The 13,531-nt window shown below is 38.2% G+C and overlaps 1 protein-coding gene across 3 annotated transcripts in view; it reads right to left on the bottom strand.

Moving 5' to 3' along the window:
* Positions 1 to 13,531, bottom strand: part of LOC119777092 (RNA-binding motif, single-stranded-interacting protein 3-like) — a 180,883-nt gene that overhangs the window by 115,421 nt on the left and 51,931 nt on the right. For all 3 annotated transcript variants that reach the window (XM_038275882.1, XM_038275880.1, XM_038275881.1), the window contains exon 2: positions 3,240 to 3,409. In XM_038275882.1, the coding sequence (XP_038131810.1) occupies positions 3,240 to 3,409 (170 nt within the window). The remainder of the gene's footprint in view (positions 1 to 3,239; positions 3,410 to 13,531) is intronic.

Below are 13,531 nucleotides of genomic sequence, written 5' to 3' on the forward strand. Positions count from 1 at the left end.
TACCGTATTTTCACGACTATAAGGCGCACTTAAACGTCTTTTTTTTTCCTCAAAATGTGCGGTGCGCCCTATGGTGCGGTGCGCCCTATGTGTGTTGTAACTGCGACTTTTGAGACCACCTCATTGAGGAGATGATGAAAGAGTGGCTGAATGTAAGGAGACCAGGTGTTTTTTTTCCACCCCTCACCATCGCTGTTAATATGTAACTCCATGCGTGCCCATCTCACAGCTGATGTGAAAAACATGGGGAAACAAATGAATGCTGTGCTCGCTGTTCAACCGCTCGACATCGGTGTGAACCGGACCCAGCAGGTGCAGCAGAAGCAGCGAGTTTACATGCAAAGTCAATGGTTGACGCGCATATAGGTGCAGCAAAAGGTCCTGCAGCGCATTTTGGTGCAGCACGTCGGGAGCGTTTAAGCATCTGACGCACCGCCAACGCGCTGCTGCTGCTCAGATGGAAAAATTGAAGTTTTGCTGCTGGACGCGCCGCATCAACCAATCAGAGAAGCTGATCTGGGAGCTGACAGCGAGACACAGCGCTCTGATGATATTAACGCAAATGAAAAGGCTGGATGAATGAGGAGATGATGAAAGGCAGGTGTATGTGAGGAGACCAGGTGCTTTTTTCCACGCATCACCATCGCTGCGTGCCCATTTCACAGCCGATGTGAAAAAAAGATGAATCAAATGAACGCTGTGCTCGCCGTTATCCCGGGGGGTCTGACAAAGGAACTTCCACCGCTCGACATCGGTGTGGAGCGGCCGTTCACAGTAAGGCTGCGAGCGGCGTGGGAGAGATGGATGACAGACGGAGACCACAGTTTCATGATAAGTGGAAGGCAGCGCCGTGCAAGTTACGCCACCGTTTGCGGATGGATTGTAGATGGACTGTGTCTGCTGGCTCTGTTCTTCAAGCTTTCGCAAAAGTCGGCATTATTTCTGAGGAGCTGCGCTGCACGGAAAGTGACTCTGACAGCGAAGAAGGGGAAACTGGCATGTCTGATTTAGCGCAGCTGTTTTATTCAGAGGAATGCTGAGGATAACAGAGGATGATGACTTTGATGGGTTTGATTAATACTTTGTAATAAATACATGAATAAAGCACAATCATACTCAGGTTTGCTTCCGCTCTATTTTTCTACCTGAAAACTTAATTCAACAGCCGCGGGCGCGTCTCCTCCTCCTCTTCAGCGCGGTGGCTGGCAGGTGTTTTTTCATCTAAATAATCTAAATCTTGCAGCTATATTTGCTGTGATCAGTGGGAATAAAGTAGTTTTAATATGTTTTTAAGTGAGAAAGGTCACCTGAAAACTTAATTCAACAGCCGCGGGCGCGTCTCCTCCTCCTCTTCAGCGCGGTGGCTGGCAGGTGTTTTTTCATCTAAATAATCTAAATCTTGCAGCTATATTTGCTGTGATCAGTGGGAATAAAGTAGTTTTAATATGTTTTTAAGTGAGAAAGGCCACCTGAAAACTTAATAATTGCAGTCAGTTCATCCAGATTATCTATTTCTGTCGGAGGCGCTCAGAAATCCTTTCGTTCACCGCGGCTGCTGGCAGGTGTTTTTCATCTAAATAATTTTAGCTGCAGGCACCAGGATACCGGTAATAAAAGCGAACATATTCCATCGGCAGGTTTCAGGATTTTAAGTTAATTTAGGAGTGATCACAGCGCTGTGTCATCTGTGATGTGTCTGTCTCACGGCCAGCTGCCAGGTTTGATTAATACTTTGTAATAAATACATGAATAAAGCACAGTCATACTCAATTTTGCCCCCGCTGTATTTTTAAATACGCAGTAGAGGTATTTAAAGGTAGTAGAGGACATGTACCTGTATATAAAAAACGCGCCCTATAGTCCGGTGCGCCTTATGTGTGTGTTAAATACAGAAATGGGACACATAACTGAGAGTGCGCCTTTTAGTCCGGTGCGCCTTATGGTCGTGAAAATACGGTATATTTTTTTTAACTAATGCTGTTGATGAAAAAGTAGTAGTTGCCCTTAAAAAATGTTGAAGATGATGGAGATGATAATACATCAGTATTAGCAAGTATGGCCTTTTTTAAACATGTCAGTATCGGTCCGACATGCATAACTGATAAACAAACCTAAGTAATGGAGACAAGAAACATATCTGATTCTAAGAGAGATAAAATGGGAAAAGCACCAGAATATATTTTATTATTGATGTTTATATTGTTAAACTGTATAGACATTTAGCTGTTGCTGTGAAGGTGATTGATGCATAAATACACATCCTTATTAACACTAATACCAGTGATAGCGATGCTTTGTTAGCTTTTCTCTCTAAATAAAAGCAATATTTTAAATAGATTGCTTGATTGAAATAAACAGAGCATGGGAGCTGTGTTTTGTCACAGCTGCAAGAATTCAGACTCAAGATCAGGTTAAACGTGGATCTCATCAACAATGCTTTTACTGAAAAGTAACATTATTTTGCATTTATCTTGCATTCATTCCAATTAAAAGGTTTTAGGCAATGACTTACCTTTATTTATTTTATTTAAATATTTCCTACCTTGATGCTTCTGCCCTGTTTGCTTTTGGCTAGTCTGACCAGCCAGACTGACTTAGGCTCAGATTAGCAATTAAAAACAGACTGGACCAGTTACATTATGAGAGGCAGGAGTGGACATCTGTGCATTTGTTCACAATTCAACAGAGCTTTTATGTATAACAGCCAAGATAGTGGCTGTAATGGAGTAATGCCCTTTAATATTTCTCAAAAGAAAGAGATATATCTTTAAAATTTCAACATCTGGCAGCTGTAAGAAACTTTGAAATCGGGCTGTACCACCTCCTTCCCAGGCCAATAAGCCATGTATACGGCATATTAAGTAAGTGTGGCAGACCAGGCTATTATTTGGTATGAACAGAAATGTTTATCAGCCAAGATTTTCATATTAGTGCATCCGTAGTCTAAACGTCTTCGTAAATATGATTGGTTTACATTTTTTATTTGAAAATAAGAAAAAGGTTTTTATGCTCTTGATCTGAGTTTTGTCACAAAATGCAGAAAGAAAGGAAGGGTTATGCCCTTGTAGGCTGTTTTTTTTCCCCCAAGAAGGAACCCATAGGTCAAGAGCAGGCTGTTGGTGCTCATTAAATGCTACCATTGCAACACTAATTAAACCATAAGTAACTGAGCTGATTATTTATAAAGTGAACTGAGGATTGGACAAAGTCAAAAGAGAATGTGAAAGGTTCAAACTTACGGCTGACAGAGTTTGATAAGGTCCTGGTCTGTGGTGGCTGGTGGTAGACCCCTGATGTACAGGTTGGTCTTACTAAGTTGCTCCATTAGCCCTCCTCCATGACCACCACCTCCTCCTGTTGTGCCCGGACTGGGTGGAGCCATCGGCTGAGGAGGAGGAGCATAGGACTGCTGCAAAGACAGAGAGAAAAATTAATGAGACAGGTACCTCTGCATTCCTTGCTAATTTAATTTTGATGCACTGTCAAATGTGCACACAGATCATATAGGTTTTAAGTTTGTGCCCCATTTCTACCTAATCAACCATCCTCGATCCACCAAACTCATCCTGCTTAGTTATCATTTCCTGTGCCACTCCATTTGCTTGATTCAGCAGGAAGCACATCAAATTAAGGAAGCAGGATATGAGGCGAGTAGATCAGCAGGGCTTGATGGCACCAAGTTTTACCACAGACAATTGCATGAATAACAACAACAACTTTTTTTTACAATCCTTTGCAAAAGTATTTATAGCCTGTCTAATACATAATATCTTGCAGGCACAACCTTCAACATTGCAAACTTGTGACCTTTCTATTTCAAGTCACAAATGTAGATTGGATATTTGTAACTCTGTTACACTCATAAACATTGCATTTAGACATGGTTAGTATTTCTAAAATACAACTATTCAATAAGTAAATATGCAAAAATGTGTCAACAAAAGAAGTTAAAGAAACAAAAATGCTGTCATCCTCTGCTATTTTCTACTTCTACATTTCAACTGTAATTAAATTCAGTACCTTGATATATTCACAAATGTATTGCTCATATCCGATAGCTATAGAGAATGAAAATAGACCATGCAATGTCTAATTCTGGGCCCAAGCACTATATCACTCTTTAACTTTCTAAAACATCTCATATTGGCCTCCCCCTTCAAATTACACAACTCAATACTGGCTAAATGGCTCAATGAGATGACCCAATCTGGCAGAGAGGAAAGCAAGTGTGGGGATTAATGAGTGTCTGGCACTGATGAAACATCCACCCCTTCTTTGGCCCAAGGCAAAGTATTAAATGAAGTCTCTAGAAAGTAAACATGACAACAGTGTTGGGAAGACTTTCTCTTGATCTTAGAGTGAAGCTACGCCCTCTCAACACAGAGATCTAGCGGCCTTAGCATCAGTCCCACATGGTAAACATGGCTGGAGCAAACTCATAGGAAGGAAACCAATGGATGTAAGCAGAGGAAAGGGTGAGAAACAAACAAACAAAAAATATATGTGCTTATATGCAGCACAAAAAACTATATGTCCATGTGCTCTCAGAAATGTAGGAGAATGTGCGGCAGAGCAACGTGAAGCCTGAGCCAACTCTGATATTAATCCATTACCTGTGTGTTCCATATGTGACACTTACCACCCATCATACACTCAGACACACAGACATTTTGGAAGCTCAGAGGAACCGCATTGACAGAGTTCATGTCACATGTAGGACAAACCTGCTGCACTAAAAGAAAACTGATTTACAGTAAAGAGCACTGTTTGTCAATTAAGTAAGAATATTGTAAACCTGTTCACTTAAGCAATGCTTGAAAACACAAGAAATACAAGAACACCCACTATGCTGTGTAAAAAAAACTACCTCTATTGAAGATTAATAAGCTCCAAAATTCTTTACTATCCGTGTTGGCATTTTTGTAATAGTGATGATTAAGTCCTCACAGCTTCAAGGTCTGACTCAGCCGACACAGTTTGGCAGAGGAAATGTTGCCCAGCTGCCTTTGACAGATCGCACCAATGCATGTTTATGGAATGTTTTATACAGAAACTATATCAGCACACTCGTGCATTTTCTTTAGAGACTTACGCAGCTGACCTTAGCTTTGCACGTTCTCTGCATTCCAATGTGATCTGGGGCAGAAAACACATATTTTGCACTTCTGCACACAGTTATACAGGCTTGCATGAATGTATAAATCTCTCTCTGTTTCTTCTGGCCTCACATAGCAACCCCCCCAACACACACACAGACACACTTGATCAAAGGCCTTTCCCAGGGAACCTCTCTCAGCAAATGTGTGCAGCTGTCGTGGTTGGGCTGATAGTGAGCGGTATGTGCAGTGCTTTAAGAGGTTGGGATATGGGAGATCCATTAAAAAATTAAAATCTCTTGCTCTTTCATAACCTCCCTTCCTCCTATCTTTTTTCCTTTGTTACACACCGTTAATGATGACCACACCATCGCCTGATTGCTCGATCCTTTCACCTCTGCTGATCTGCTCCCTCAAACTGTCTTTATGCCTACTTTCGTTTCCTTCTGCTCCTTCTCTTAGTCTCCCCACTCCATTTTTTAAAGGATTAGCCTTCACTTGTGCATGTGGACTGAAGGCTGCCTCTCAGCTGGTGCTGTTGACACACTTAGTACAGAGAAGCAGCTCTCGCAGTGGGAAAAGGGCTCAAAGGCAGCGACACAAACCATCACACAAAGCAAACAGTTACTGGATTTTATGCATTACTGAGCTATGAAAAATTAACATGACTACTGCTTCATGTATGAGCACACTGCTGAGTCCATGGTGAGCAGAAATCTGACCTTTTTCATTCAGCGAGATCTGTATAATACTGAAATTATGTTTTCAAGCAAAACAAGAGACAGAAAAGTTTTGTGTGCTTCATAATATGATGCATTCATAATAATGTTTATTTGATTTATTACAAGGTGGATGGACGGAAGGACAGAGAAATGGGGGGAATGAAACATTAAAAATGTTAGATCATGTGGGATCCCATCTACCAGATCTGGACTGAACAAATCATTCTTGTTTCCACTTCCATAAGAAAAAAGTGTACACAAAAACTTAAACAATAAAAAAATAAACTTAAAAACCTCCCATTAGACTTCACACACAAACCCTCCTCAATAACGTAAGCAAGATTACATTCATACATAAAAATCCCAACTCATAATCAAATAAACAAGGACACGATTTCATACTGTTTATACTGTTCCATCACAAGCTGCACTTTATGCAAATACAATATGCTACATTTTATTTTGTTTTTACCAAGGATTTTTAACATCTTTATCTTATTCAACAAGTGTTTCAGGTTTTTTGTTTTCTAAGAGAGTTGAGGGTGTTTTATATGTATTATAATTCTGTTGTTCTCCTCTGAAAGTATTTTCTATTTTTAAGGTTGTTAGGTTTTTTTGCACCTTTTTTTTTTTTTTCTTTTTTTTTTTTTGCACCTTCAGGAAACTGGACCCAAGATGAACCTGACTATTTAGAGGTCCATAGTGACTTCTTGATATCTTGCCTGGTTACTTCACATTTGTTTCAAAGGTTGCGATAAAACAACCACAAAAAAACACAAAATTTTCCTTCCATTTCCATTCCTCAGATCTGGTGAACTAATGTATCAGAAACTATACGCTATCATCTGAGCTTTAAATGTACTTCTTTAGTACTTTTGACGTACTCAAAATTCTAACTGAAATTCTAAGAAATAAAAATTAATTGAAAAAATCCCTTTTCTCATCCAACCATGTTCAAACACTCTTAATCCCAAGTGGGAATAAGCTGTCCAAGCTGTCTACAGGTACACCTTGGGCAGGTCGCCAGTCCATTGCAAGGCAACACAGAGACCATTCATGCACACACTCACACCTAAGGGGACTTCAGAGAAGCCAATTAATCTAACAGTTTGTGTTTTTTAGTGTTGAATAAAGTTCAAGTCACTGACTCAAATGTTACTTGAGTAAAAGTCTTAAAGTATCTGAAATGGCTTGTACTTAAGTATAAGAATTACTGTAAAAATAGATGTACTCAAGTAATGTAGAGAAAAGTATAAGTAAAAAGTAGTGCAGTTTGAATGACATTTTTTAACATTTTGGTAAACTTTGGAGGTTAAATTCACTTAAAATAATATAAACAACCAAGTGTAGGTTAAATTTAGACTGGCTTTGCGAAAAAGACGTATCCTATTGGTGTTGATGAACAAGCTCAGGCAAGACCAGACTTTGTAGTCAGTAGGCGGGGTCAAAACACTTGCGTTTCTCTCGCTCTCTTGCTCATTGTTTTTTTTTTTTTTTTTACTTAGTAACTAAAACAAACATTAAAAATGTATCGGAGTAAAAGTATGCAATTTAGTTGTCAAATGTAGTGAAGTAAAAGTGAAAGTTCTCAAAAAAATGTATACTCTTAGAAAAGTATAAAGTACTCTAAAATATACTTAAGTACAGTAGTGAAGTATTTTTACTTTGTTACTATGCAACACTGGTGTTTTTGGACTGTGGGAGGAAGTCGGAGTACCTGGAGAGAACCCACGCATGCTCAGGGAGAACATGAAAAAACCATGCAGAAAGACCCAGGGCGGGCCGGGAATCAAACCCCAGAACCTTCTTGCTGCAAGGCAGCAGTGCTATCCACTACATCACTGAGCAGCCCAGCCCTTTTCTCAATCTGTCATTTAGAAATAATGTTGGCAATCTCATATGATCTTAAACAGGGAAGATTTCTTCAGGAACTGTCGTACTTTGAGAAAGGAAGGTTATGTAAATTTTATAGAATGATGTAAGTTTCTGTTTCAGGTGGTTAATGGTATTGGTCAGATTGGGTTGCTGTATTGGCCAATGGATGCTGTTTAAGGAGTAAGATATTAGGAAGCCAGACAGAACCTAAAAGACATTCATTTTCTTTGTAATATCCCTCTAATTTAATAGATTTTTTCAGGCATTAATATCTCATAAAAAAAAAAAAAATCCTAATTCTGCTTTTCCATAAAGCAAAAAAAATAAAAAATGTAACAGTACGTGTGATCAGATGCTGATGGAAATATTGACCAACAATGTGGCTGCATATGTACTACTATGACAGGTGAGATAACATCTAACATCACAGCCAGGAAAAGATTAATTTGATTGTCTCAAACACTTGCAACATACCTAAGGACAGGTTACTATCAACAGATAACTGTAGGCCTAAACCCCATGCAAACAATTCAAAGATAAATAAATAAAAATGTAAAGATTTTGTCATCATTCATAAGGTTTAGTAACTGGACAGGGATGTCGGTAATGTGGTAGCAGAGATACTGCTGATGCACAGGCCCACACTGTCGCTAATGCATTTGACAAACATAAATGGCCATTGATGAGCATATAACTGGAGCAATATACTGGAAAAAAACAGGCTTGATAAGACAAAGAAATAGCATGGGAATATGGGAGGGAAGAGGGTGGGTGGGTGGGGGGGGTTGTTCCGGTCTCTTCTGATGCTTCCTGAAACACAGAGGAAAGAATGCAGGCTATTTTTGGGTCCAGCTCTGAGATTCACTCTAACTCGCTGTGCCTTTAAGCACAGCAGCGGAAGGGTTTAAGGATGAGCTTATGAAAACAGCAGCATAAAAAAAACAAGGCATAGATTACAAATACATGCAGCACAAATAAGCTTGGGCTATTGCTTGTCAGAAACCTTGAGAAGACAGAAACTGTTCTTCTCCAGGATTTAATAAAGAAAAAGTTCAAGCAGCTGTGTCAAGTTGTTATACGCTATAATATTATAAAGAAAAAATGATCTAATAAAGACATACGGTGCTTTGCAAAAATACTAATGTCTTAAACTTCTTTAAATTCTTAAATTACAGCCACATGCCTGAGTACATTCATTGGGATTTCATTTGATAGACCATCACAAAGAAGTGCACAATTATAAAGGAGGAATAATAAATCATGCTCTTCTTCTAGGTAATAGTTTGCATAGTGTGTGTACATTTGTATTCAGCTGCAATAAGTCAACACTTTGAAGAACTGCTGTTACAACTCTAGGTCATTTGGGGTTATTACAAACTTTCAACATTTAATTACTGAAATTTTTGTCAGTCTTCTTTACAAAATAGCTCCACCACAGACTGACTGGATCGACAGAGTCTGTTAACATCCACTGTTAAGCTGTCTCTTATAGATTATCTTATGGATTTGGGTCTTTGTTTCTACTGGGCCAATCTAACACACTAATATGCTTTGATGTAAGTTAAGCTATCATAACTCTGGCTGTAGGTTTCGTGTTTTTGCACTGCTGAAAAGTTCACATTTGCTGGATTTTAAATGGCTTTCAATTAACAATGGCTTCCATGTTGCTGTTCTCCAATGAAGGCTAGATTAACCAGCAGTGTATGAATAATAGTTTGTGTCCACAGATCCTACACTGTTGATCTCAGCACAGCAACAAAATCTAATTTTTTCCTGGACTGAGAAATAATATGGTCGCAATGATTAAAAAAATAAGCATAAATGTAAACAAAATGTGAAAAGATTAAGAATAAATATGAGTAAATGCCAGGGAGTGTCTGCATCTATGTAGTAGAGTATTAATAGTTAAAAACAAGTTCCAGGTGCCAAAAGTGAACTATGTAGGAAATTATGATTCGGTTAATTAAACAGGAAGGTATAAGACATAACATTCTTGGCTTAAATAGATAATTTAATAAGCAAATGAGTGAAAAAACAAGTACGGTATTAAGAGTAAGATGGGAGTAATAAACAATGGAATACAATTAATCGCACATTTCCTTATTGGCTGGGATTTAACCTGTTCATATAGTGATTGTATTTGTCCTGCGGTGTGGATTTGGAGAAGGAACCAAGTGGTGACAAGAATGTAGGATTTGCATCACAAAGATTTAATAATAGATTTTGAAAAACAAGCCAAAAAAAGCAGAGAACAGTACATGGAGGACAGCCAGAAAAACAGGCATGCAAGGGGTAGTAACAGAGGGATTTAGTGGAAAATTATGTTTAATTCAGGTAAGTTAACCAGGTGATAAAGGGGAGCAGCCAAATCACAGGAAAAGACAGTTAACTAAGAGATGAATACTGATAAACACAAAGGAAGCTGAACCAAGTCACAGTGAAACACTTAACCAAGGAGAAAAAGGCAAACGCTGACCTAAGGATTAAAATCACAACACACAGGGAAGAGAACAAAAGAAATAAGTAAATAAGCTTAAATGAATCAGTTCACACAGTTCACACAGCAAGATCTTATTAAAACTGACAAAGAAATAAGGAATTACCAAAATACAGCAGGAAAAGTCAGAGCAAATAAACAACAGGAAAGTATAGAGACTCAAAAGAAAACCAACACATCAACACCAGATGAATACAGATATATCAGTCTGATTATGTTTTACTACATTTAAAATTGAGGGTGTGTATGCATGTGGGATCATGTTATTTACTTACATGAGGTTGAATTTTAGTAAAATGGCACTTTTTTATTTATATTTCACTCATTTGTTAAAGCTCTTAATGTTTTATACATAACATAATCAAAGAATCTAACAGAGCTGGTCCTGGGTTAGATGAATACGTACCTACAGTAATAGATTTTCCTAAGCTTGTTTCAGAAGATTTTGCTGAATTCTTACCACACAAATGAAATTTTTAATACAAAAATACCAGACAGTGTAGAATATAGGATTTCATTCTGTATGATATCTTTTAAGGAAGAAGATTGTGGTGAAAACCTGCAGCTGTTTCACTCTCTGCAGCGGTGATAGAGATGAAGGCCATGCTGCTACAGTACATGATACAGGTGGCAAAGTAATGATAAATACCTCTTTAAAACATTTCTGTGGTTATTTTCTCTTCACGGCTTTATGTTACCTTTTTTAACTCAATTTCATCTCCTGCTAAATGTGTGAATCAAGTTCCTCAACTTATTTCACATTTTCACTTTTACACTTTCTTTACACTAACCTCTGTATCCCAGTCTAATGTTTTGTCATATCACAACTTTATACTTTTAATAAAGAAATTAAGTTCTTCTAAAGGCACTTGGTAGCACTTGATTCTATCAGTGGGTTAGGGTGTGTGAAGATGAAAATGCAAGTAGCTGCAATAGTGAAAGAATCTAAAAAGGGTTAATGGGTGTGAATAGGTGTATTTGCCAATATTCAAATATTGACCTTGGAGGCTTTTTCAGATAAAAATAAAACTAGTTTAATTCAATCTTTGAAGTTTCGGACGACCCTCAAAACTTTTGCAAATGTTATGTAAAAATACAAATTGAAGACACAATCCTTCTGATAAAGGAATGTACTGAATTTGATGTATAAATAAAATAAAGTGAGTTTTTATTGACACTCAATAATTTGAACAGAAGTGAATAAAATCTACAACCCGAATGTATGGTGGCGCAATTGGTAGAACTGAAGGTTCTGGGCTTGATCCCCGGTCCAGGGTCTTTCTGTTTGGAGTTTGCATGTTCTCCCTGTGCATGCATGGGTTCTCTGGGTACTCCAGCTTCCTCACACAGTCCAAACAGTCCAAAAATGACTTTTAGGTTAATTGGCATCTCTAAATTTTCCCTAGGTGTGAGTTTGTGTCACTGTGTTTCCCTGTAGCAGACTGGTAGCCAGTACAGAGTGTTCCCCGTCTTTTGCCAACAGACTGCCAGAGATAGGCACCGGCCCCAGCATGACCCTGGTGGAATAAGTAAGAGAAGATGGATGGATGGAAACTTAAGGCTTATAAACCCTGTAGGCACACTCCTGTTTTTCAAATATAAATGAGCGGATATGAGGTTTTATCAGGGTGTCTGCAAATTTCATCAGCAGACATGACTATGAGGTCAGTGCAAATGGAAAAAGTTGCTTTTTAATCAAAATGCAGAACATGGGCTATGTGAAATATACACTCTATGACCTATTAAATATAATCAAAGCAGTAGTAAGAGGGGTGTCTGCATCATTTTGAAGGTTGTTAAAATCAAATTAAAGTTCTAATCCTGATGGGTAATTTAAAGTTGTATTTAATCTTCTGAGTAAATTCTCTCTCTCTATGAGGAGAAGACTTTAATTCTATTATGTTAAACCTCATTGCGGAGGGCAAACCTCTTCACATCCAAAATAGATTTGGACTATTACTGCAGGTTTGTTGTTTTCCATTACCTTTATCTTGCTTTCAGTTTATCTCCTCACCTTTATATTTTTGTTACCTTCACTCTTGCTCTCACTCCTCTGATATCCTCTTCGCCCTCATCTCTCTTTGAGCTTTTTTGTCCGACTGACTCCTTCCCTACTGCCCCACAGAAGATCAGGTCGACTACACTGTTCCCCAGCGGAACGGCATGTTCCAGCATTCTACCTCTCTATCTCTCTTGTTAACATCGACAGAAACAGCATCAACACACTCCTGGGATGTCATAAACAAGTTGCACAAACATTCCCTGAGGACACCCAGTTTGCACTTGGTGCTCAGTGACCCGGTGGAAGATAAGGAGGTGATGGAGGGTGACTGTGTGGGTTGCTGAACTTTTGGTGAATTCCTGTGGCTGTGCTGTTGTAAAGGTCAGAAAGAGGCGAGGTGTAGGCTGTGTACGAGAATATGGGTAAGCTATTTAACTTAAAATCAACTTAAATTGCTCAGTTTATGGCTCCTGGGATTAGGGTTTTGTGAGGGTTTGTGTTTGAGGAAATGTTTGGCAACTTGAGCAACATTATTTGGCATTATGTGCGTTTGTGCGGGTGCATATAAAGTGGCTCTGGAGACTGAATATGATAGAGTATGGTTACAGTTTGTACCCATACTGTATATTTAGAAAGTGAACAATCTTTTCATCCTCTGAAAAAAGGCATATAATTTGTTCATCTATTTCTAACTTCCTGCATCTAATTCTATCTTTTTTTTTTATTTTTTTATTTTTTTATCAGGGCACATCATGTGTTCACCAACCTAGTTGTAGTTTCTTAAAAACTTCACAAGAATGTTATAAAACCCTTCTGAAGAACTTTCAGAAGCATAAAAAGCATAAGACTGTGTTGTCTCTGTAGTTTGTCTTGAGATGATACATGTTGTGAATTGGCACTATATAAATAAACAAAGTTTAAATGAACTGATTAACAAGATATAAATGCAATAGATTACTGGCAAAAAGTGTTTCAGTGCATCATGCTTAAACAATTAGCTTATATTTATTTCCCATCAAGGAACTCTTTACAATATTTGTATTGTGTTGAGATACTGTGATAAATAAATCTGAAGGATTATGAAAGATAAATTCATGACATAATGTAAAGACCTTTAGTTTTAATGAGGTTGGATGATATGATCACCACTATTCACCACATAAAGTAGCCTGCCAGCTCTGACTTGCCATATATCCCTCTCCAATGCTACAGCAAGGGTCCAGGAAAATTATTGATTAAACTTTTACTACACGGCCCAGATGCTTCACTCACTATTGTTTGAAAATAATGATGAAAGACATTAATTTAGCAGTTGATCTCCTATATACATCTATGAACC

This window comes from Cyprinodon tularosa, unplaced genomic scaffold (assembly GCF_016077235.1).
Source record: "Cyprinodon tularosa strain WSP-4 unplaced genomic scaffold, ASM1607723v1 ctg98, whole genome shotgun sequence".
Classification (NCBI taxonomy): Eukaryota; Metazoa; Chordata; class Actinopteri; order Cyprinodontiformes; family Cyprinodontidae; genus Cyprinodon; species Cyprinodon tularosa.